The sequence below is a fragment of the Brachyhypopomus gauderio genome, chromosome 11, assembly GCF_052324685.1.
Source record: "Brachyhypopomus gauderio isolate BG-103 chromosome 11, BGAUD_0.2, whole genome shotgun sequence".
In the NCBI taxonomy this organism is placed as follows: Eukaryota; Metazoa; Chordata; class Actinopteri; order Gymnotiformes; family Hypopomidae; genus Brachyhypopomus; species Brachyhypopomus gauderio.
The window spans coordinates 19,858,353-19,884,970 of NC_135221.1; the positions used below are offsets into that span (position 1 = coordinate 19,858,353).

Below are 26,618 nucleotides of genomic sequence, written 5' to 3' on the forward strand. Positions count from 1 at the left end.
TTAAACAACACTCTCATAAAGGCACAATAAAGAATGTAACATGAAATTCAATACTGTTTTAAAGTGACAGTGGACTGGGTTTCTAAGCCCCTGCTGCTCTGCTTTGCTAATAACCTACTAAAAATAGACCGTTTATTTGGCAACGGTGTCACAATAAGGCGCTCTGGGTGGAGTGGAGGGCTGGAGACTTCAGTCAGGGGGTTGAAGCAGCTTCCACTACAAACAAAATAAAGGAACTTCTGGCATCGCCGTTTCGTTACGTCACGGTCCCCGGTGATCACGCGGCTTTACCGGAGCCTCGCGTTCCAAACGCGTCAGTCAAGGACGAAACCGCACTCGTATTCCGTTACACTCACTCGGAGCGTTTGGTTTTTATAACGTGTTTCTTGGTTCCACAGGATCAAATCACCATAATAATATAATAATAATATAATAACATGTTTGTGTGTTTTGTGGTGTATTCCAATTCGCCCTGTTTTGTGCATATTTTTCCCTTTCAGCACAGCAGTCTGTCGGTTGAACTATTAACGTAAGTGATAAAAACCGAATTAAAAAAACGTCAAGGCTATACTGTTCAGGTCAAATTCCTTTTATCAAGAACAAGACTTATATGAATGAATGGACATAAGTGGAAGCTATTTGAAACTTAAACTTTGATCATACCGAGTCGCAAAATACATTGATTTCCTGCCGTGAACGTTATGAAGACTTTACGTAATTCATATTAGTGTCATGACTTGAATTTTATCAAGTAGAGCATTGCACTGCTACCATAACACCACTAGAGGGTGCGATTAGCTCTCTCTACCGCCGCACTGACGTGTCTTACAAGAGGGCGCAATTTTGGCGTGTAGAGTTTATTGAGTCTTAGTAAACCTGCAAAATTGTATATAATTTTGTCTTAAAATGTTGAAAATCTTAAGTTAAAACAACATTTTGTGGTTACAAGGCTGAAGATACGTAGTGAGAGGGTGTGTTTTCTGATGTGTTTGTGTAGATATACTTTGTAGCTGAAGTCATTTCCTGTATGAAAGAAGCTGGAAGCTGGAGGGGGGGGGGGGGGTCATCAGGCTGGGACACCAGCCGTCTTTCTGTATATGAGCTGTTAAAAGCAGGTTGACTAAAACTGAATAAGGTCAATTTTTCAGTGACAGCCTTAGCATTGTGCCAGCTTGTATAATCCCACATAGAGATTGGGAATCCACACTCAGGACTGAAATATGGCACCAAGACAAAACATCACACCTGCAGCTGAAGAGTTATTCATTTTTTAAACTTTGACACCCATATGTACCCACAAACCCTGCACCCAAAAAAGCCAGAACTTCCATGCACACACTTCCAGGCCCCTTCCATGCACACACTGAAGCTTCATGTCTTGGACATTCACAGACATATAGGCTAATTTCTTCATTGTTCATGTACATACTAAAGCAAAAAAGAACAAAATCATTCCCTCCTCTACACCCCCTCTGTATCGCTGTCTCACTCACACACTCAGCCCCTTCCTACACCTGTCTTACCTCACAGCCTCCTCTACACTCCCTCTCTCTCTTTCCGTCTCTCTTCCTCACTCCCACACTCATTCTGTCTCTGTATTCCTCTCTCTCTGTCATTCTCTCTCTTTCTCTTTATCTCTATCTCTTCTCTGCCTCTTTATCACTCCCACACTCATTTTCTGTCTCTGTATTCCTCTCTCTCTCTCTGTCATTCTTTCTTTCTCTCTCTATCTCTTCTGTCTCTCTCTCACTGACACTCATTCTGTCTCTGTCATCCTCTCTCTCTCTCTCTCTCTCTCTCTCTCTCTCTCTCTCTCTCTCTCTCTCTCTCTCTCTCTCTCTCTCTCTCTCTCTCTCTCTCTCTCTCTCTCTCTCACTCCCACACTCTGCAGGCTATGCTCATAAACTCCCCCATCCTGCACTAATCAAGTGACCAGCAGAGTGATATCAGCTAAACTAAACTAGCTCCATCAGCTCCCATAGCTCCTACCATAGTGAATTCATGTATGTGCACGTGTGTGTGTGTGTTAGTGTTTGTGTGTGCTTGTGTATGTGTCTACATGCATCCATGTGTGTGCGTGTGAGCAACCACATGTGTGTGCATTTGTACGTGTACGTGTTTGTGTGTGTGTGCATGTGAACATACGGATGTGTGTGTATTTGTGTGTGTGTGTGTGTGTGTGTGTGTGTGTGTGTGTACATGTGTGCATATAAGAATACACATGTGTGTGTGTGATAAGAACTCATCTTAATAATATGTGTCATCGGGAGGTTTGATGAGAATATCAGTGGTGGATCAGCACATCAGGGTGAATTGGTGAACACACACACACACACACACACACACACACACACACACACACACACACAGCGTCACACACACACACACACACACACACACACACACACACACACACACACACACACACACACACACACACACACACAGGTACACATAGTCCCCATCAGCCTCTTTTACATGTAGTTCTGTTTCCGGTTAAATATCATGCTTCATGGCTCCAGAATCAAAACATGAAAACAGTGCAAAGGCAAAACATTAATGGTTAGATGAGCATATCTACACCACATCTACACCATCTGTTACACCACCTACACCACCACCTACACCATCACTTACACCACCACCTACACCATCACCTACACCACCACCTACACCATCACCTACACCACCACCTACACCACCACCTACACCATCACCTACACCACCACCTACACCATCACCTACACCACCACCTACACCATCACCTACACCACCTCAGTGATGCCCATTGTGCATCCATAGATTCTGAACATGAGCTTTGCCATGTTCCCAACTGCATTAAAGCCTTTTTGTGTGTGCAGAAAATCAGACGTTTAAAAGAGGGTTAGAGCTTTGAGTGTGAGATCTACAGTGTCTGCTGTGTAGAGTGAGACAGGTGTGTGTAATATGGCATGTGGCATTAACACAGGGCCTGTGTCTTTAATGGGGGGGCTGTGGTAACACAGGTCCTGTCTCTTTAAGTGGGGGAAGAGAGGCAATGCATGGGAGGGGGGGGAGGGGCTTGGCTGGGCTCGAACGGTCCTCCTGCAACGAGCAGATCTGAGCAAGAGAGAGAGAGAGAGACAGAGAGAGAGAGAGAGAGAGAGAGAGAGAGAGAGACTTGAGCACACAGACGGGGAGGAACGAGACGACAACAGAGGAGAAGAGAATAAGCAGCGTTCCATGTGAAGCAGGCGCGCGCTGCTCTCCAGGCCAGGGAGGGGGGGGGTGACATCGGGACATCTCCCACACAAACGGTGTGCGCAACGGCAGCGGCACAGGCGCGCGCAGCCGGAGGGACCGGAGCGTGCCGCTCGATGCCTACACGCGTGTTTTCAGGAGACCGCATTGCCGTTTTCTCCGCGAGAGCGTCAGACCCGGAGGCCCTGCACCATTCCGCACTCCGCGAGGCTCCATCCCGTTCTCCTTCGTTCCGTCAGCGAGCGCCAGCGCGTGCGCCATGAGGGGCGGTCCGGCTGGGCGCTGACGCGGCCCGCACGCGCGAGCCCCCCGCGCGCGCACTCCCCGCGTCGGCGCGCTCCCCGCGGGAGTCGGCGTTTCTAGGCGGAGCCTGGCGCTGTGAGGATCGTGCGGGGAGAGGCGCTCGGCCACGCTGGGGGAGGGGGTCGCCGTGGTGGCCGGGAGAGGCGCATGGCTGGAGCAAGCCCGTTCCTGTCTCCGAGACGCAGGCAGGGGAGAGCGTCCCTCTCCACGAGGGCCGCGGTGTGAGGAGGCAGGCGGGCCCCCCGGCACCGCGCGTCTGGGCCGATCTGCTGCCTTCGCGCTTTCTCTCTCTCTCTCTTTGCCACTCTTTCACCCATCGCCGTGTTCCGCTGCTAAAGGGGAGTCTTCCTGTCATCATCACTCTCGTCCACCGTCCCCCGGGTCCTCGGGCCCACACCCCCGGTCCTTTGGGCCTTTCCCCTTTGTTTCTCTGTTTCTTTTTCCTTTCTTTTTGAGGTTTGGGGGTTTTGCCAAAACCTGTTTCATGCATGTCCACTGGGGGCAGGTTCAACTTTGACGATGGGGGTTCCTACTGCGGTGGGTGGGAGGAGGGCCGGGCCCACGGCCATGGCATCTGCACGGGGCCCAAGGGTCAGGGCGAGTACGCCGGCTCCTGGAGGCAGGGGTTCGAGGTGCTGGGCGTCTACACCTGGCCCAGCGGCAACACCTACCAGGGCACCTGGACCCAGGGCAAGCGGCACGGACTGGGCCTGGAGAAGAAGGGGAGGTGGGCGTACCGGGGCGAGTGGACGCACGGACTTAAGGGGCGGTACGGCGTGCGGGAGAGCACGGGCACCAGCGGGAGGTACCAGGGAACGTGGAACAACGGGCTACAGGACGGCTACGGCACGGAGACGTATTCAGACGGAGGTGAGGGACGTGTTTTCACACACGCACGCATCGAGCGTGGGGCGTCGGGGTGTTCAGAGTGCGGGAGGAGAGAGGGTGCTGAGGAAACTCCATGGCAACCAACACACCTTCAGACGATGGGACAGGCTGTTAGATCTGATGCTCTGATTGGTCGCCGTGTTGAGTGTGTGTGCACGGAGGACGAGGCAGTTCCGATAGCCTTTCATTCATGTAACTTAATTATTCTGTTGTGCACATGCAGTGAACTGAGATCAATTTGGAGGCCATCAGGACCAGAGAGAGAGGGAGGGTGGGAGGGAGAGAGAGAGAGAGAAGGAGAGAGACAGAGACAGGAAGATTTGAGGTTGTCTGCAATGCTTACAAAACACAAACATCCATTCTGTTGAAAACACCACACTGTTCCAGAGGCAGTCAGAGCTCAGGATGTAAAGGGAAGGGGTGGGAGAGCCCGAGGAACCGTGAGGTGAAGACCAATCACAGCATCCGCATCCACACACACTTCACTGAAACAGGCAAACGTAGCAGAGCTCTGTGTTTTAGGCACAGCAACACGGCTTCACTGGACCTGCAGCTGGAAACTCATGATCTGTAACACAGAAACACTCTCCAACTCTTCCCCATCAGCACGTAGTCACAAACTCACCACACGACATCTGAGGCTGATTTAAACTGGTATGTGATCATTAAAAAAAAGATCTGAGACAGAGACCAGTGAGTGAATGCTGAAATGTCCCAGCTTGTAAACAGGTACAAGTTCTTCAGGATATACAGTACAGTGTAATGCTAGAGAAAGTTACCTACGCTGTAAACTGTAAATTTCAAGACGGGTTGTAGGCAGTTTTGAGATTTTTTTTCAGTACATCAGAAATGTAACTGGAGTGTTTGATGTTTGTGTGTGTGTGTGTGCACACGCGTGTGTTTGCTCATTTCTGAAGATGACAAATTCAGTAGAGAATAGGTAGCATAAATGTGCACAGCACTTAGCAACAGCAAAGCACACAACGAAACTGCATCTGTGTGTGTGTGTGTGTGTGTGTGTGTGCACTTGCATACATATATGTGTGTGTGTGTATGTGTGTGTGTGTGTGCGAGCGTGTGTGTGTGTGTGTATTAAAGCATGCCTGGGTGTGCTTCTCTACAGTAGGTTGCTGTGGAAACACATACAGTTTCCTCCAGCAGGTCAGAGTGTCACAGGGGACTTTATGCTCCAAGCTCTGATTGGCTAGTGTCACAGGGGACTTTATGCTCCTAACTCTGATTGGCTAAGTTACTCTGCTAATGGTGTTTACTTATGTGGTCCTAATCTGCATGGCTTAAGTCACTGGAGGGGACAGAGTGGTTATATTGGCTGCATCATCTCTTTGCAAACAGTGTCAGTATGGTGTAACTGGTGGGCCAGTGAGCAGTCTATCAAAATATTCCCAGCAGTAAATTAGCACTGCTAGTCCCACCAACCATCATTCTTAAAGAGCTTGACATTCTCCCAGCGCTCTGTCCTGGTTAGGGTTATGCTAGGCTACATTTATGAGAACCTTAGCTAGCCAGTAGACTGTAATAAGGCGTGTTGTACAGGCAAGCCAACCAAGGTACAATGTCTCATCTTTACATGCTTTGCTAGTTGATTACATTTTATTGGCTTATGGTTATCACATGCCTGGTCATGCTATTGGCTTGTCATAACATTAGGTAAAGTGAAATAAATGTGGTGAAATAAATACAGTTTTTCAGCCAATCACTGTGGAAAAGTGGATACAGTGGTTTAGCCAATCACTGTGGAGAAGTACATACAGTGGTTTAGCCAATCACTGTGGAGAATCCGCCATGTACCAGACTGCACTGCATCAAGTTCGTTTGTAGCTTCAGGACTGTGAGCCAACACAATCTCTATTGTTCTAGCAGTTCTTTCTAGTTTAGATATTACAAGAACACAGCGGTCTTCGTTTGGCACACTGAAACTGTCTCACCTTTGACCTTTCTAGACCAGGAATAAGGGAATCTCAACAACAGGGTCACAGGTCTATCTATCACCAGCCATTTGGATATGGCCTCCATTCTCTGTCTGCATCTTGCATCCTGCTGTTAAATGTGCAGGATTGTCTCAGGGTCCTGCCTGGTGTGGTGGCTCCAGCCTCTACTGATCTGGTGTTCACAGCTTGTTCCTGTGCTGCAAGATCAGTGCTGATCTCTAATTCCAGCCGTACAGCCATTACTGGGATTTCTCCATATCAGACACGCGTGCAGTGGTACAAACTGTGCAGATGTTAATCCTCCCATGCACACACTCATGGGGTTCATCAGTTACTCTTAGCTCACTACATCCTAGATCACATTAATGTTCCACATGAGGTCAAATCACATCACAGAAATAAACATAAAATGAAGAGATCAGGGTTAGGGTTGGTTATAGGTGTTAGGGTTGGGTGTAGGTGTTAGGGTTATGGATACCCAGGGTAAATGTTCATAGTCTCTCTATACTCTGTACTTTATATTTATATAAATATAAAGTACAGTGTGTAAGTACCTGTACAGTGTGTGTGTAAAATATGTAGCTATTAACAGCTAGCAGTTGTATATCTCTTTGCACACACTGTATGCACACACATGCATGCACACACACACAGACACGTGCACACATACTGTAGGCCTAACCAACAATTACTCTAAGGCATAAGTGCTGAGTCATTGAAAAAGACAGAGATTAATGATTCATATTATAGTTCTGCAGTCTAAAGGCGCTTTTAAAAGTCTTGTTACCCACACTTACAAGATACAGAGGAGAACCCTCATGAACATTGTGTGGCCTTAAAACAACCAGAGATCAGTGCACATAGTTATACAAAATGGCTATGAAAGTAGCTAGTATGAAAGTAGTTTCTGTGTCTTTGATCATCTCCTATATCTCGAGTAACATTGTTGATGTGAGTTACGGTACTCATGCCAAGTAGCCACATCATATCTAAACCAAGGCAGGTTGATTGATGCATGACCCCTGCTGGTTGAGTCCCATCAATGCCCCTGTGAGAGGAACCGTAACATAGGGTGAAGCAGCATGATGTTTCTTGAAGTCCCATTCGATTGTACTGCAGTTCACATGTGACCAGTCCAAAAGTTCTGAAAAAGACTAACTGGACAACACTGCCAAAATATGAAATTCCTACTGTGATCAAAACACACTTGTTTAAAATATAACCCCCGCCATTCATAAATGTTTAAACTACAACTCCTCCCATCATTTCAGGACCTCGGAGAGCTCCAGCTTGACGGTGAAGTCGTGAGTGGTTTTTTTCAGTCTCTCTAGTCTTTTGTGGAAGGAAAAAGGTAGATTATTTAAAAACAGATAATCCTCGTTACTTCTGTCACCAGTCACAGTCTCGCCACGGTCTCTCAATTTAACGAGAAGATCCTCCAGTTACCGGCAGGTACCTAAGGAATATGAATTTGCGTGCGTTTTTGCCACAAGAGAGGACTTTCTCTCACACGTTTAAGCGTTGCGACAGAACCCCGTACACTCCTCACACCCCGCGGAAGGATCTGACTGGTTTCTCTAGGTTGTGAATGCAAGCGCATTGACGACAACAGTGCAAAAGAGGAATGAGAGTTTTGCGGTACGTGTTAAAACGTATAACGTAAAAGGAAGTAAACTCAACGGTGTAAGGTTCGCTCTGGTGGTAGTTATGCTATCAATGTGAATATGTTTGTTTGCCATAACCATTTAGAAATGTTCACATGTAACCATTTAGAAATATACACATTCTCGAATTCTCGTGCCCTACCTTGTAAGTAACAATCAGAGTGACAGCATGCAGTCTTTCCACGATTGTACTCAGCCGTAGCGCCACGAAGTGATTTAGAGATTATCTGTGATGTGAATTATGTTTGGGTAGTGTGTAGAAATGTATTCAGAAGAAGAAGTGTGTGTCAATGTCTGCGCTGCTTAAAGGACTGACACACTGGAAACATCTTCTGAAAAGTCCAGCTTCAGCAGTTTCAGTAAAATTACCAGCATGGACATCACTGTGCTTCACTGTGTTTTGCTGTGCTTCACTGTACCTCACTGTGCTTCACTGTGTTTTGCTGTGCTTCACTGTACCTCACTGTGCTTCACTGTGTTTTGCTGTGCTTCACTGTACCTCACTGTGCTTCACTGTGTTTTGCTGTGCTTCACTGTACCTCACTGTGCTTCACTGTGTTTTGCGTGTCTCCAGTGCCAACACTGACACTGACACTACACCATCCATCAGCAAAACCCAGAAGTCAGCAGTTATTTCACTGACAAAATGTGGCAGTTGAAGAGTATCTGGCGATACATCATAATCCCAGATGAAGAGCCTCCCATAACCTGTTTAGCTTTGCATTCGATTAACGATCTATTCCATAAACCCACAGGGACGTACAGGGAGCCTGAGTGAAAGTGAGATGTAGGGTGATCTCACTTCCTCACAGAATCAGTAAAAAGGAGTTTATAAAAAACAAGGTTGCAGTGAGCAAGTTGATATCATATCTGTAGTGAATTTCCAGCAACGTTAATAATGGATAGAGTGGTTAGTGATGCTGCTTAGGTAAAGGGTTTGAAACCCTTTATGGTGCAATGTGAAGCTCATATATTTTTTGTACTTTGAGAAAGTTTGTTCTGTTGCAAAGAAAATAACCCTCAGTCAGACTTACATTTAATTCTATGTAACGTATTATCCGCTCCACATAATCCCATTACTCTTATTTGCTCACTGAATACCCAGTAGAACACAGAGGATGCCCCGCCCCCTTGACTTTACACTGCAACAGTTTCTCATTTGCATGTTAATGTATCTTCGCTGGACACATGTTTGGCTCACAGTGATATTGGAACAGGAAGTAACTAACAAAATGCTCCTTTCAGTGGGGGTTCTCCTTGTTTGGGTGCAAAGGGGAGGGGCTAACCCCAGTGCATTTACTCCACTCTAATAAACCCAGTTAAACATGTCAGATAATCATCCAGGTGATCAGGTACGTTAGGGCACGTAAAACAACTGTACAGTGATGTTGTGCTCTCCAGGTGCACAAACACAGCACAGGGTGTGTGTGTGTGTGTGTGTGTGTGTGTGTGTGTGTGTGTGTGTGTGTGTGTGTGTGTGTGTGTGTGTGAAAAGAAGAAAAGCTTTGTAACAAATCAGATTTACAGGATCAGATTATTAATCTCAGAGGATGCTAAAAATCTTTATTACAAGAAAATGTGCACATCAAGACTGGAGCACGATACAGCCGTAATCCAGTAATGAGATACATTTACCTTAAACATACACACACAAATAGATTAGAATCCAGGTGAAGAACTGAAGGATACAGTAGTGAGATGTAGAGATATTCAAAATTGCAGGGAAGTACACAAAGTTTGAAGCGCTTTGCTTGCACGTCTGATGAAGGATCTCCGTCCAAAACATCCTGTTTCCCTGGAAACTTTGTGTACTTCACATTTCAGTAGAGATTTGAATATTTGAATCTCTCTTTCTCTCTCTCCCTCTCTTCCTCTCTGTCTCATATATATATAGACACACACACACACCGGATGTATCTGTAATGTCTACATGTCCATGTCCATGTAAGAATGCCCCAAGTGTCCCTTAGAACTCAGAGGTGGATGATGAGAATCCAAGATGGTTGAGAATGAGGAGGAACAGGAACCATCATAGGAGGATTAACATCTGCACAGTTTGTACCACTGCACGTGTGTCTGATATGGAGAAATCCCAGTAATGGCTGTACGGCTGGAATTAGAGATCAGCACTGATCTTGCAGCACAGGAACAAGCTGTGAACACCAGATCAGTAGAGGCTGGAGCCACCACACCAGGCAGGACCCTGAGACAATCCTGCACATTTAACAGCAGGATGCAAGATGCAGACAGAGAATGGAGGCCATATTCAAATGGCTGGTAATAGATGTAGCACTCCCAAAGAACAGCAGATCCCAGGCAGGACAAGGAACAGAGACAGAAGAAACAGAACAACAGTGCAGGACAGAAAGAGAAACAGCAACAGAACCAGGAGCAGAAACAGATTGAGAAACAGCACAAGAACCAGGACAGGACCAGAACCAGGAGTTAAAGAAGACTCAGCAGGGGACCTGAAGACACAGGAGCAGATGGATGAGTAGAGCAGGAATCAAAGTAGATGCTCAAGCAGACAGAGGAACAGGAGAACCAAAACACCAAGAACCAGGGATTACAGCAGGAACCGAAGGAACACAAAATAGCTCAATGAACAAGACGACAGGAGGGAGAAAAAACAAAGGTTGATAAATGACAAGAGATGACTGGAGGCACAATAGCACAACGAAGAAGACAAAAATGATCACAGACAATTCAACAGACAATGGAGCACAGACATACACACCAGTGCACAGACATACAGACCAGTCAACAGACAATGGAGCACAGACATACACACCAGTCAATAGAAAATGGAGCACAGACATAGAAACCAGTCAACAGACAGTGGAGCACAGACATACAGACCAGTAAACAGACAGTGGAGCACAGACATACAGACCAGTCAACAGACAGTGGAGCACAGACATACAGACCAGTCAACAGACAATGGAGCACAGGCATACAGACCAGTCAACAGACAGTGAAGCACAGACATACAGACCAGTCAACAGACAATAGAGCACAGACATACAGACCAGTCAACAGACAGTGAAGCACAGACATACAGACCAGTCAACAGACAATAGAGCACAGACATACAGACCAGTCAACAGACAGTGAAGCACAGACATACAGACCAGTCAACAGACAATGGAGCACAGACATACAGACCAGTCAACAGACAGTGAAGCACAGACATACAGACCAGTCAACAGACAATGGAGCACAGACATACAGACCAGTCAACAGACATACAGACCAGTCAACAGACAGTGAAGCACAGACATACAGACCAGTCAACAGACAATGGAGCACAGACATACAGACCAGTCAACAGACAGTGAAGCACAGACATACAGACCAGTCAACAGACAATGGAGCACAGACATACAGACCAGTCAACAGACAGTGAAGCACAGACATACAGACCAGTCAACAGACAGTGAAGCACAGACATACAGACCAGTCAACAGACAGTGAAGCACAGACATACAGACCAGTCAACAGACAGTGAAGCACAGACATACAGACCAGTCAACAGACAGTGAAGCACAGACATACAGACCAGTCAACAGACAATGGAGCACAGACATACAGACCAGTCAACAGACAATGGAGCACAGACATACAGACCAGTCAACAGACAGTGAAGCACAGACATACAGACCAGTCAACAGACAATGGAGCACAGACATACAGACCAGTCAACAGACAATGGAGCACAGACATACAGACCAGTCAACAGACAATAGAGCACAGACATACAGACCAGTCAACAGACAGTGAAGCACAGACATACAGACCAGTCAACAGACAATGGAGCACAGACATACAGACCAGTCAACAGACAGTGAAGCACAGACATACAGACCAGTCAACAGACAATGGAGCACAGACATACAGACCAGTCAACAGACATACAGACCAGTCAACAGACAGTGAAGCACAGACATACAGACCAGTCAACAGACAATGGAGCACAGACATACAGACCAGTCAACAGACAGTGAAGCACAGACATACAGACCAGTCAACAGACAATGGAGCACAGACATACAGACCAGTCAACAGACAGTGAAGCACAGACATACAGACCAGTCAACAGACAGTGAAGCACAGACATACAGACCAGTCAACAGACAGTGAAGCACAGACATACAGACCAGTCAACAGACAGTGAAGCACAGACATACAGACCAGTCAACAGACAGTGAAGCACAGACATACAGACCAGTCAACAGACAATGGAGCACAGACATACAGACCAGTCAACAGACAATGGAGCACAGACATACAGACCAGTCAACAGACAGTGAAGCACAGACATACAGACCAGTCAACAGACAATGGAGCACAGACATACAGACCAGTCAACAGACAATGGAGCACAGACATACAGACCAGTGGAGCAGAAGCACAGACATACAGACCAGTCAACAGACAGTGAAGCACAGACATACAGACCAGTCAACAGACAATGGAGCACAGACATACAGACCAGTCAACAGACAGTGAAGCACAGACATACAGACCAGTCAACAGACAGTGAAGCACAGACATACAGACCAGTGGAGCAGAAGCACAGACACACCAGGAAGAACGACTGTTTGGCTGGTGGGACAGTCCATAGTACCAGAGACTGGGAAACCCTGAACACACACACACACACACACTCCACTCTCACCAGCTCTCACAGCTCAGCTGTTCCTTCCAGACAGGAAACGCAGACTTGCACTTGCGAGCACAGCGAGTACCTCACCACAGCTTCTCTGTGCTTCTCCCTGTCTTACCTCGTCAAGCAGGACACTCTTTCCTGTAGCATTGATTATTCTCCTGGTGCTTACCCGAGTTCCCCCGAGCTTACCATTCCCTAGCTGCTCGCTCGAATGGTGAGACTCCCCTGTACCCAAAGCGTCAGGGGATTCACTGTCTCTGCTCCAGTGTAACGGAGACACGGCAAACTCTGAGCAAATTGAAGCATCTGGATGTTCGTCCCAGCAGAAAAGCCTAAAAGGGGACACATTCTGTGAAAGGAGAGAGGTTTATTAGGGGCAAATCTGTAATCAGAGTCATTCAGACCAGGGTCAGGCTACATGGACATATCCAGAGCACATGATACAACAACAATGAACACAAAAACTAAAAACGAGAGAACTGAAGGAAACATAACAGGAAACACAGAAATCAGCCTTAAGAAACAACAGCTAGACTCAGCAATCATAGTGACCAGCGTAGACACAGAGCAAACGCCGCACTTAGATATACAACTAAACAAGGAACAAGTGGGCAGGAATGAGGGCAGAGAACTAAACGTAACTCGAGGGGCGTAAGAATGAAAACAAAGAGCACATGGAAGAAAACCAGGAAGTAAAGCAATGCACAGGTAACCAAGGAAACCAGGAAGCAATGGAGGAGCCAACAGTGACTGTGTGTGTGTGTGTGTGCACAAGGTGCACTCTAATTTATGCCCTCTCTCTGCTTTTCTGTCTGTTCTGTGTATGGAGGGGATGTTATTCATCCCAATCCAATTAAATTAGTCCTGTGTCTGATGTCTTTATTTGGGTCCTGTGTCTGTGTGAAGAAGAGGGTATTGTGATGGAGACTGTCCCCTCTTAACGAGAGTGGTGTGATGGAGTCTGTCCCCTCTTAACGAGAGTGGTGTGATGGAGTCTGTCCCCTCATAACGAGAGTGGTGTGATGGAGACTGTCCCCTCTTAACGAGAGTGGTGTGATGGAGACTGTCCCCTCTTAACGAGAGTGGTGTGATGGAGTCTGTCCCCTCATAACGAGAGTGGTGTGATGGAGACTGTCCCCTCTTAACGAGAGTGGTGTGATGGAGACTGTCCCCTCTTAACGAGAGTGGTGTGATGGAGACTGTCCCCCAGATGGAGAGGGTGGTGTGATGGAGACTGTCCCCCTGATGGAGAGATTGATGTGACTGTCACTACGGAGGGTAAATGTATGTTCTGGCTGCTATGTCAGACACCTGCTTTTAGCTGATGATCAGAGTACACGTTGACTGCTTGGAAGACCCAGACATGAGACCCAGATAAGCTTGGAAGACCCAGACATGAGACCCAGATTAGCCTGGAAGACCCAGATGTGAGACCCAGATGAGCTTGGAAGACCCAGACATGAGACCCAGATGAGCTTGGAAGACCCAGATGTGAGCATGGGTGGGGTTGCTACCCTTAGCCTTTGTCACAATCTGATCTCTTTAATTACAGCCTGTGTCTGATCTCTTGTAACACACACACACACAGAACAAAGTGTGTTCAAAGTGGTGATCAGTAACACAGGACGTTCACCTTGTTAGGAAGGACTCGAGTTAAACTTGAACCTGCCGATTCATTTTCACTGTCCACTACTAATCTTGTTAGTCAGGTGTCTAGGACAACTCTAAACTGGGGTGAGATGTTCTGCAGTGACATTGGTGCACTCATATGAAGATGTGGGTGAAACATGATGTGAAAGTGAGACGTCAGTGAAATGTGATGTTAGAGTGAGACACCAGTGAGACATTATGTTAGAGTGAGACATCAGTGAGATGTGATGTTCCTGGGTAAAAGTTCCAGTGTGCTGACAGAAGTGAATAGCTGAAGGATAGAGCCTATTTCACTGCCTCTATCCACTTACATACAGCTGCTTCTGTTTGGGTTTCAGATTGAGTTCATCTAGAGTTCATCTAGAGCTGAAATTTTCACTGGATTTATGTTAACTCAGTAAGACACTTAATATGTGTATCTATAATCCATCTAGTATCCATCCATTTAGGGATGTATAGATTATATATAATTTATAATTAATTTATATAATTATATATAATATATAAAAAAAGACTTTGTCATTAGTCTAGAGAGGGCAGTGAGGTAGTGAGTGAGGAGGCAGGAGGTAGTAAGTGAGGGCAGTGAGGTAGTGAGTGAGGAGGCAGGGGTAGTGAGTGAGAGAGGGCAGTGAGGTAGTGAGTGAGGAGGTAATGAGTGAGGGCAGTGAGGTAGTGAGTGAGAGAGGGCAGTGAGGTAGTGAATGAGGAGGCAGGAGGTAGTGAGTGAGGTAGTGAGTGAGGAGGCAGGGGTAGTGAGTGAGAGAGGGCAGAGAGGTAGTGTGTGAGGAAGCAGGAGGTAGTGAGGAGGCAGGGGTTAGTGAGAGAGAGCAGTGAGGTAGTGAGTGAGGAGGCAGGGGTAGTGAGAGAGAGCAGTGAGGTAGTGAGTGAGGAGGCAGGGGGTAGTGAGTGAGAGAGGGCAGAGAGGTAGTGTGTGAGGAAGCAGGAGGTAGTGTGTGAGGAGGCAGGGGTAGTGAGAGAGAGCAGTGAGGTAGTGAGTGAGGAGGCAGGAGGTAGTGAGTGAGGAAGCAGGAGGTAGTGAGTGAGGAGGCAGGGGGTAGTGAGAGAGAGCAGTGAGGTAGTGAGTGAGGAGGCAGGGGTAGTGAGTGAGAGAGTAGTGAGTGAGGAAGCAGGAGGTAGTGTGTGAGGAGGCAGGGGTAGTGAGAGAGAGCAGTGAGGTAGTGAGTGAGGAGGCAGGGGGTAGTGAGTGAGGAGGCAGGGGGTAGTGAGAGAGAGCAGTGAGGTAGTGAGTGAGGAGGCAGGGGTAGTGAGTGAGAGAGTAGTGAGTGAGGAGGCAGGGGGTAGTGAGAGAGAGCAGTGAGGTAGTGAGTGAGGAGGCAGGGGGTAGTGAGAGAGAGCAGTGAGGTAGTGAGTGAGGAGGCAGGGGGTAGTGAGTGAGGAGGCAGGGGGTAGTGAGAGAGAGCAGTGAGGTAGTGAGTGAGGAGGCAGGGGTAGTGAGTGAGAGAGTAGTGAGTGAGGAGGCAGGGGGTAGTGAGAGAGAGCAGTGAGGTAGTGAGTGAGGAGACAGGGGTAGTGAGAGAGAGCAGTGAGGTAGTGAGTGAGGAGACAGGGGTAGTGAGAGAGAGCAGTGAGGTAGTGAGTGAGGAGGCAGGGGGTAGTGAGTGAGGAGGCAGGGGGTAGTGAGAGAGAGCAGTGAGGTAGTGAGTGAGGAGGCAGGGGGTAGTGAGTGAGGAGGCAGGGGGTAGTGAGAGAGAGCAGTGAGGTAGTGAGTGAGGAGACAGGGGTAGTGAGGTGTTGATATGTGAGTCTGCTCTTGTGATAGCAGTGTGTTCTGTTCAGTGGAATGACTCATTATCGTACAGGGATAGTGATTACATCAGAGACGCTCACACCCCATACGACAGCACACAGGAAGCATTACGCGGATCACTCCGTTGGACAGACGTGAAGACACAGATCAAGTGACCCTGGTTTGCTGGTGAAATATATGAATGCAAGCATGTGAAAGGGGAAAGACGTGTCCTACTTTCTAGCTCAACAGAGACAGCAATCTCCGTCTGTTATATAAAAACTATTTCTATCTTAGGCTAAAAAGTCCTAACAGCACAAAATACAAATAAATACCACTGAGTGGGGGAAATTTCACTAAAATACTTTTTAGTATTTTAAACTCTCTTAGTTTTATTGCCTTTAAACAATTCCATGCATGAAGTTGTAAAGGCTTCTGGTTTGACTTTGCTGAGGATGTTAACATGAAGTGCTTGAGAGCTACAGGGTCAAATGACCTTTAATGTTCAATCGTTGTACCCATTGATCAGTTTCAATCGTTTCAGTCCACTCTATGCTGTATGGCATTACAGATTTGACATAAGTCATTCCTTCATTCCAAACACAAATTCTGATGTCAAAGTTCCACATCTGGAAGTTGGTCATTTGTCGGCTAACTGTACACTTCATCTCCGGTGACCCTAACACAGATAATCAGATACAGATATCACTGTACTGACACTTTATTACCAGTGCACCCGTGGTGTGGTCGTTTGATTCATTCTTTTACAAGACAAAAGAAGCTGGAGGGAGAAATTAAGCTTATGGCTTCTAGACCATTTGAGTATTTATTACAACCTCTCTATAAAGAGCACGTGATCAAGCACAGAGCTCAAGTCATAGAAATGATCAAGGGAAACCAGAAGGAACCAGACAACATGCAGTTGAGAAGAAGTTCTGATCAGCCAAACCTGTTCATTCAGGTTCAGTAGATCCAGACTCTGCCCCATGATTTTGTCCCACCTGCCTGGCTTCACTCGTGTTCCTACAGTCAAGAGGTAGAATTAAAGTGAAATGCAAATAGAAATCAAGCTGGATAAAACAAAATCATGGCAGGATCTAAACATTTTGAATGTGAAATCAGTGACATGTGCTCTGTCATTATAGCCAGACTGATTTGATCAGGTGCAGTGTGGTGTTTGGAGACTCCTAACACCAGAACTTGATGAAAAAAAATAGATAGATGTTCACAGACCAGGAACCAAGGCAGCAAAATTACAGTGAAAACCTGTTCCAAATATCACTGCAAATATCACTGTAAATATCACTGCAAAGACCCGAAACAAATACCACTGCAAATTCTGCAGCAAATACCAACACAAATTTCAAACACTACCACAAAAGCCACTGTAAATTACTAAATACACCATGTATATCTGCTACAAATATTCCTGGGAATTTCACTATAAATACTATCATAAATAACACTGGAAATACCTGCTGCAAATACCACCACAAATACCACACCTATTGCAACTTTTACAACAGGTTCCAGTTACAGCTGAGATAAGTGTCTGTCTGTGCTAACCTGAAAGAGAATTGCATGGAGGATGCGAAGACCAGGTCAATTTCATCAGAAAAGGTTTCAAGTGTAGGCGTTATAGGATAGCTTCCCAAATTCTTTTCTCTTGCTATCCATTTCGTAATGATAGATGTCATTGAAAGGTCGGCACTGTAATACATCTGAAGAAAAAACACTTAAGTCCCAACTAGACTGCTAGTGTGTTTCAGCATATCACATTCGAATATTACAATTATAGTGCTTGCTAGCTTTACTCTGATTGGTCACACAACAGCATGCAGATCACCTGTAGACGTCCAGTATCTCTCACTGAGGTCTTACCACAAATCTGTGCACATTGGAGGCTGGTTACCAGATCCATGTTTATCCATGTTTAATCATTTAAGAAGGATGATGACAGCAGTGTGCTGAGGCTCTGGGTTTTACTGACCAGAGAACAGTGTGCTGATGCCCGGCATTGACCAGAGAACAGTGTGCTGATGCCCTGCACTGACCAGAGAACAGTTTGCTGTGAGCCTGTGCTTTGACTGGAGCATCTCTACTGTACTTCTAAATCAAACATTTTCAACCTTAGTACCAGATTTTAACATTACACAGCTAATTTCTTAAAGTGTATTTGTGTGTGTGAGCGTGTGTGCATTTCCTTACAGGAAAGTATTAATGCTATAATCCAAGGCACTTTCTCTATAACAGCTATCAGGAGCAGACTGATGTTACGTTTAAGAACCTACACTGCATGACTCACCACAACCACCAGCCATCTGCGCCAGAGCCACTGCTACCCCACGCATTGCATGTCCTCTCTAACGTTACTCGTTCTTTCTAACGTTACTTGCTTAACATGCTCAAATCGACTACTCAGATGATTTATTTAAGCTGTGTGAGATGTGATAAAAGCTGGCCGGGACCGGGTAGCACAGGGTGAGAGCTCTCTGTCCGCCTCCCGCAGGTACGTACCAGGGCCAGTGGCTGGGCGGCATGAGGCACGGATACGGCGTGAGGCAGAGCGTCCCGTACGGCATGGCGGCCGTCATCCGCTCGCCGCTGCGCACCTCCATCAACTCGCTGCGGTCGGAGCAGAGCAACGGAGCGGCGCTGCTGGTCGGCGAGCGGGCGGGCGTGGGGGGCGTGGCCTCGGCGGGCGTGGCCACCGCGGGCAGCCCGGCGGTGCTGCGCGGGGGCTTCGTGCTGACGGCCCACAGCGAGGCGGAGCTGATGAAGGCGAGGAAGAAGGGCCTGTTCCGCCGATCGCTGCTCGGCAGCCTGAAGCTGCGACGCTCGGAGTCGAAGAGCTCGCTGGCGAGTCAACGCAGCAAGCAGAGCTCCTTCCGCAGCGAGGCGGGCATGAGCACCGTCAGCTCCGCCGCCTCCGACGTCAACTCCACCGTCAGCCTGGGCGAGGGCGAGGGCGAGCTGGCCGGCGCGGACGAGGACGTGGACGCCACCACCACCGAGAGCTACACGGGCGAGTGGAAGAACGACAAGCGCACCGGCTGTGGCGTGAGTCGCCGCTCCGACGGCCTCTGTTACCAGGGCGAGTGGGCGGGGAACAAACGTCACGGCTACGGGTGCACCACCTTCCCCGACGGCACCAAGGAGGAGGGCAAGTACAAACAGAACGTGCTGATCAGCGGCAAGCGCAAGAACCTGATCCCGCTGCGCGCCAGCAAGATCCGGGAGAAGGTGGAGCGGGCGGTGGAGGGGGCGGAGAAGGCGGCCGACATCGCCAAGCAGAAGGCGGAGATAGCGCTGTCCAGGTGAGACTCACCCGACCACTGCCGTCATGTTACAGGGGGAGGATTAGCCAAGGCATGTTAATAAATATCTTCCCCCCACAAAACAAACACAAAACACTGCATATAAAAATGAAGAGCTAGTTTAAATTGCGAGAACACTGCACAAGTGTGAAATTATGGTATGCTTTCAAATGATGGTGCCATGGTTTTAACAAACAGGTGTGGAAACATCTGAATTGAATTGAGTCTGATGAGTCTCTGCTGAATCCAGCATTGTTTTTAATGTGCTGCGGTGCTCCACACAGCTGTGAGGGGCATTGAGGGGCTGGGAGAGTCTGAGCTGAGAGAGTCTGAGATGTGAGGGGCTGAGCTGAGAGAGTCTGAGCTGAGAGAGTCTGAGATGTGAGGGGCTGAGCTGAGAGAGTCTGAGCTGAGAGAGTCTGAGATGTGAGGGGCTGAGCTGAGAGAGTCTGAGCTGAGAGAGTCTGAGATGTGAGAGTCTGAGATGAGAGAATCTGAGATGTGAGAGTCTGAGCTGGGAGAGTCTCAGCTGAGAGAGTCGGAGATGTGAGAGTCTGAGATGTGAGATTCTGAGCTGGGAGAGTCTGAGATGTGAGAGTCTGAGCTGAGAGAATCTGAGATGTGAGAGTCTGAGCTGGGAGAGTCTGAGCTGTGAGGGGCTAAGATGTGAGAGTCTGAGATGTGAGAGTCTAAGCTGTGAGGGGCTGAGCTGTGAGGGGCTGAGCTGTTAGGAACTGAGCTGTTAGGGGCTGAGATGTGAGAGTGAGCTGTGAGAGTCTGAGCTGTGAGAGTCTGAGCTGTGAGGGGCTGAGCTGTGAGGGGCTGAGCTGTTAGGAACTGAGCTGTTAGGGGCTGAGATGTGAGAGTCTGAGCTGTGAGAGTCTGAGCTGTGAGAGTCTGAGCTGTGAGAGTGAGCTGTGAGGGGCTGAGATGTGAGAGTCTGAGCTTTGAGGGGCTGAGCTGTGAGGGGCTGGGGTTAGAGGTCAGAGGTTAGGATTAGGGCTAGACAGTGTAACTGACTAGGTAGTGCTAGGTTTTTCTAGATAATGTAACTGAGTGTGCTGAGTGTGAGAGAAAGAGAAAGAACAGAATAAGAAAGGGGAGAGAAAGAGATTTTCGCATTATGCCAACACCTGCCGAAGAGACCAGGAAAATGAAACCATAATAAAATCAACATAACCCCCTTCTCTCTTACCCCCTCTCTTACCCCCTCTCTTACCCCCCTTATACACCCTCTCTTACCCCCTCTCTTACCCCCTCTCTTACCCCCCTTATACACCCTCTCTTACCCCCTCTCTTACCCCCTCTCTTACCCCCCTTATACACCCTCTCTTACCCCCTCTCTTACCCCCTTATACACCCTCTCTTACCCCCTCTCTTACCCCCCTTATACACCCTCTCTTACCCCCTCTCTTACCCCCCTTATACACCCTCTCTTACCCCACTCTCTTACCCCACTCTCTTACCCCCTCTCTTACCCCCCTTATACACCCTCTCTTACCCCCCCTCTTACCCCCCTTATACACCCTCTCTTACCCCCTCTCTTACCCCCTTATACACCCTCTCTTACCCCCTCTCTCCCCTTCTCTGTTCTGCAAACAAACAAACATGAGCAATGATCCATCATTCTCAGTTTCATAGAGTCAGTGAGCATGTGTCTCTAAGCATGTGTCTAAACATGACTTCTGCTGACTCCTGATGTGCATGGATGTGTATATGATTGTGCATTCATGTGATATATCTGGATCATTGTGATATATCTGGATCATTGTGATATACAGTATCTGGATCATTATGATATATCTGGATAATTTCTCACCATTCAAATTCCAGTGACCTCATTACACAGCCTGACATGATGTGATGCAATAAGGTGATGGGGTGAAATCTGATGTGATGCAGTATGATGTGGAGTGATGGGGTGTGATTGGGGTGTGATGGGGTGGGATGGGAATTTGATGGGGTGTGATGGAGTGTGATAGGGTGTGATAGGAGTGTGATGGGAGTGGAATGGGGTGTGATGGGTGTGATGGGAGTGTCATGGGTGTGATGGGGTGTCATGTGGAGTGATGGGGTCTGACGGGGTGTGATGGGGTGTCATGTGGAGTGATAGGGTGTGATGGGAGTGGGATGGGGTGTGATGGGGTGTCATGTGGAGTGATGGGGGTGTGATTGAAGTGTGATGGGAGTGTGATGGGGTGTCATGTGGAGTGATGGAATGTGATGGGACTGGGATGGGGTGTGATGGGAGTGTAATGGGGTGTGACAGGGTGTGATATGAGTGTGATGGGGTGTCATGTGGAGTGATGGGAGTGTGATGGGGTGTCATGTGGAGTGATGGAGTGTGATGGAAGTGGGATGGGGTGTGATGGGAGTGTCATGGGGTGGGATGGGGTGTGATGGGTGTGATGGGGTGTCACATGAAGTGATGGGGTTTGACGGGGTGTGATGGGGTGTCATGTGGAGTGATAGGGTGTGATGGGAGTGTGATGGGGTGTGACAGGAGTGTGATGGTGTCATGTGGAGTGATAGGGTGTGATGGGAGTGGGATGGGGTGTGATGGGGTGTCATGTGGAGTGATGGGGTGTGATGGAAGTATGATGGGGTGTCATGTGGAGTGATGGAATGTGATGGGAGTGGGATGGGGTGTGATGGGAGTGTGATGGGGTGTGACAGGAGTGTGATGGGGTGTCATGTGGAGTGATGGGGTGTGATGGGGTGTTATGTGGAGTGATGGGATGTGATGGGAGTGGGATGGGGTGTGATGGGAGTGTGATGGGGTGTGACAGGGTGTGATAGGAGTGTGATGGGGTGTCATGTGGAGTGATGGGGTGTGATTGGAGTGTGATGGGGTGTCATGTGGAGAGATGGGGTGTGACGGGGTGTGATAGGAGTGTGTTGTGGTGTCATGTGGAGTGATGGGGTGTGATGGGAGTGTGATGGGGTGTGATGGAGTGTGAAAGGGTTAATGGGAACCTGGCACCAGTGAGGCCTGCAGGCTCCTGTGAAGGGAGCCCATATAAATATTTTGGTTCATTCAAGCAGAACGCTCTTCATCTAGACCCAGTGGGACATCTCCACTTAAGGTCCTGAGACTGTATGTTTACATATGTTTATATATGGGTGCTTAGGAATGCTAGAAGAAATGCTTCAATTGTATTTATGATTAAATGCATACAGTGTGTTTCTTATATGCACAATTTTTATATTTAGCACTTTAGAACACATAAGTAAAACACAGCAATTCTGTTTACTTAGCATTACTTACTTTACACTAACAAGAATAAAAAGACTATATATGAAAAGTAGTAAAAACACCAAACACAGAAAGAAGACGCACAGAGAATGTAGAAGGTGGATGCTATGATGGTCCCAGTGGTGGCAGGGTCACCGGTGGCTGGAGGACTGGCTTTAACACCCTAGGAATGACATCATCACTTCCAGTCCTGAGTGTGATGCTGTATGTACACAATCATATGAAGAAGAAAGTGCTCTTGAAACTCTAGGGTTTATGTATCAGGTCATAATAAAACAATTATCAGGTAAATACAACCTCAGATAATAACTCATGACAAATTATACTTTGTCAACATTCATTTAAACAAAATGCAGAAGTGGACTGTGAAAGGTGAGGCCCACCTGTCCAACTTCCTCTGGGGTTCAGAGGGTCATTACCTGCCAGATGCTGCTCATGTTTGATCAGCTGATCATCACCTCTGCCTCATTCAGGTGTGTGTTAACACAACACTGGGGATGGAAGATGGCAGCAGTGATATTACAGAACAAACGGGTACTGCCCACCAGTCTGAGGGGTTAGAACACCATTTGAAGTCCATAAAAGATCGTTTTCAACTGGACAACATTCAGGACAGTTGTCTTGGTCACACCAAGGTCAGGCAGCAAACCACGAGCTACATGTCATGTTCCACAGGCCTGTTACATGTTACATGGACGAGATGCGAGGCACAGCCACAGGTCCTAAACTCTCTACCGTCACTGAAAATGAACTCCTCTGTTTATCAAAGTCTTCTAGAGTCAACTGTAAAGACGTCTCTCTGACGCCTACAGCTTGGGTGACATCACGCAACAGCAAAGTGATCCGAAACACACCTGTAATGGAATGACTGAAAAAGACTGGAATGAAGGTGTAGCCAAGACAGTGAAGGTGTAGCCAAGACAATGCAGGTGTAGCCAAGACAATGAAGGTGTAGCCAAGACAGTGAAGGTGAAGCCAAGACATTGAAGGTATAGCCAAGACATTGAAGGTGTAGCCAAGACAGTGAAGGTGTAGCCAAGATAATGAAGGTGTAGCCAATACAGTGAAGGTGTAGCCAAGACAATGAAGGTGTAGCCAAGACAGTGAAGGTGTAGCCAAGACAATGAAGGTGTAGCCAAGACAGTGAAGGTGTAGCCAAGATAATGAAGGTGTAGCCAAGATAATGAAGGTGTAGCCAATACAGTGAAGGTGTAGCCAAGATAATGAAGGTGTAGCCACAGCCCAAAGTCCAGAATTCAGCTCAGCTGAACTGCTGTGAGGGGACATTAAGACAGTATATAATCAAATGCCCACACGCCTCAACTGAACTGAACAGCTCCAGAGCAGTGAAAGACACTGCTAAAATCACACATAAACGGATTAGTTGAAGTAACTGCTGGTATCGGTGGATCTCCACACCACCCGGTGGATCTCCACGCCACTCTGTTTATCTCCACAACACCCGGTGGATCTCCACAGTACCCCTGAAGTTCCCACATATGTCTTCTCCATTTCATTTTTTTTAATACATGATAGGATGGAATCTGTTGTGTTGTTGTTCACCTGAGGTTTTTTTTTACCTAATTTGAGACCTGACCTGCTAAGGGCAACATTCCTCAGAGAGTCTGGTCCATATTGACATGATAGCATCACACAGTTGCTGCAGATTTGTCAGCTGCACATCCATGATGGGAATCTCCCGTTCCACCACATCCCAAATGTGCAGTATTGGATTGAGATCTGGTGACTGTGGAGACCATTCGAGTACAGTGAATTCATTGTCGTGTTCAAGAAATCAGTCTGAGATGATTCACGCTTTATGATATGTTGCATTATCCTGCTCAAAATAGCCATCAGAAGTTGGGTACACTGTGGTCATAAAGTGATGGACATGGTCAGCAACAATACTCAGGTAGGCTGTGTTGTTGACACGATGCTCAATTGGTACTAATGGGCCCAAAGTGTGCCAGATAAACGCACCACCACCAGCCTGAACCATTGATACAAGGCAGGCTGGATCCATGCTTTCATGTTGTTGATGCCAAATTCTGACTCTACCATCCCAGCAGCAGAAATAGAGATTGATCAGACCAGGCAACATTTTTCAGATCTTCTTTTGTCCAATTTTGGTGAGTCGATTTGGTGTGAATTGTAGCCTCAGGTTCTTGTTCTTAGCTGACAGGACACCCATCCGCCTCAAGGTTCGACGTGTTGTGTGTTCAGAGATGCTCTTCTGGATGCCTCGGTTGTAACGACTGGTTATTTGAGTTACTGTTGCCGTTCTATCAGCTTGAACCAGTCTGGCCATTCTCCTCTGACCTCTGGCATCAACAAGGCATTTGCGCCCACAGAACTGACGCTGACTGAATATTTTCTCTTTTTCAGACCATTCTCTGTAAACCCTAGAGATGTTTGTGCGAGCAAATGCCAGTAGATCAGCAGTTTCTGAAATACTCAGACCAGCCCGTCTGGCACCAACAACCATGCCATGTTCAAATCACCTTTCTTCCCCATTCTGATGCTCAGTTTGAACTGCAGCAGATCGTCTTGGCCATGTCAACATGCCTAAAAGCATTGAGTTGCTGTCATGTGATTGGCTGATTCAACATTTGCGTTAAGAAGCAGTTGGAGAGGTGTACCTAATAAAGTGGCTGGTGAGTGTACATACACCTATTCTATAGCTATACACTAAAAGGTCATACCACCTTCAGTCCACTCAGCTGACCTACTGTACCTACTGTACAGTCCTGTATCCATCCCTACCACAACAGGGGCAATAGAACAAGAGCAGTGATTCAATCTCCATGAAAAAAGATGTTTCAGGAGACAATTGTGAAGAGTAAAAGAACACTGGCCCAAATGGTACTAGGAGTTCTACTAGGATGGGATTAATACTACTACGATGGGATTAATGGTACTAGGGTGGGATTAGTTCTACTAAAATGGGATTACCACAACTACGGTGGGATTAATGGTACTAGGATGGGATTAATTCTACTAGGACCACCAAACAGCCTTAAACCATACCCACTGCTGCTACAAATATGAGTGTCACAGAGATGACATTTTTATTTAAAAAATCTTTTTAACTGTTGTGTGTCACAGATATACAGACTTCTGCTGAGAGTGATATGACATGTAACCCAGATGTATCATGCTCTTTGTCACTCTTCCTATTTCTGCTCGCAGGAAGCCACAGAACTAGGGAATATGTTTTCCAATACAGCCTGCATAATATCATCATGTACTGACGGTGTTAGTGCTGAAAACACACTAGCCTGACTAGCAAGAAATGGCTGGAGTTTAATACACCTGCGGTCACAGCACTTTAGAACCAGACGCAATCACGATGGATCACGTTGTAAAGTGGAAACCTGTTTAAACCATATAATAAAGTGGCCACACACAGGGGGTGCTGTGGCCTGCTGGGTGTCTGCTGGTGTGTGGCCTTTAGGCTAGGGACTAATGGCGCATTTCCACACGGGCCTGCTTGACGCGGTAAGGTTTGATACGGATCGATTCGCAACGGAGCGGTACGGTCGCGTTGTGTTTCCATCACAATGGTGGACCACCACAATGTGGGTGGAGTCGCTGTTGGCGCGCGGGTTGTAGTGTCATGACATCATTTGTATGCGACCACAACACCGTACAACAATGGACGAGATAGCGATAGCGGAGGAGTCGCTCTCCTGTGACGCATCCTGTGACGACACTCCCTGGCCAATCAGTGTCATGCTGTTCCTCCACGTCACAGAAGTTTTCCGCTTTGGAACGGTTAGAACCTCGAGCGAGTAGGTACGAAAAAAGTACCTGAAGGAACACTCACAAACCGTCGCGAATCGAACCGTACTACGCCCAGCAGGCCCGTGTGGAAATGCGCCATAAGATGCTTTAGGGACTAAAATTCTCTAGAGACTAATGCCGCATTTCCACAC

General features: G+C 47.4%; 1 protein-coding gene across 1 annotated transcript in view; it reads left to right on the plus strand.

Moving 5' to 3' along the window:
• Positions 1-3,165: 3,165 nt before the first annotated feature.
• Positions 3,166-26,618, plus strand: part of jph3b (junctophilin 3b) — a 39,732-nt gene continuing 16,279 nt past the window's right edge. Inside the window, exons 1-2 of the mRNA XM_077022588.1 lie at positions 3,166-4,413; positions 18,620-19,427. Coding sequence (XP_076878703.1) covers positions 4,032-4,413; positions 18,620-19,427 — 1,190 coding nt within the window. The 5' untranslated portion in view covers positions 3,166-4,031. The remainder of the gene's footprint in view (positions 4,414-18,619; positions 19,428-26,618) is intronic.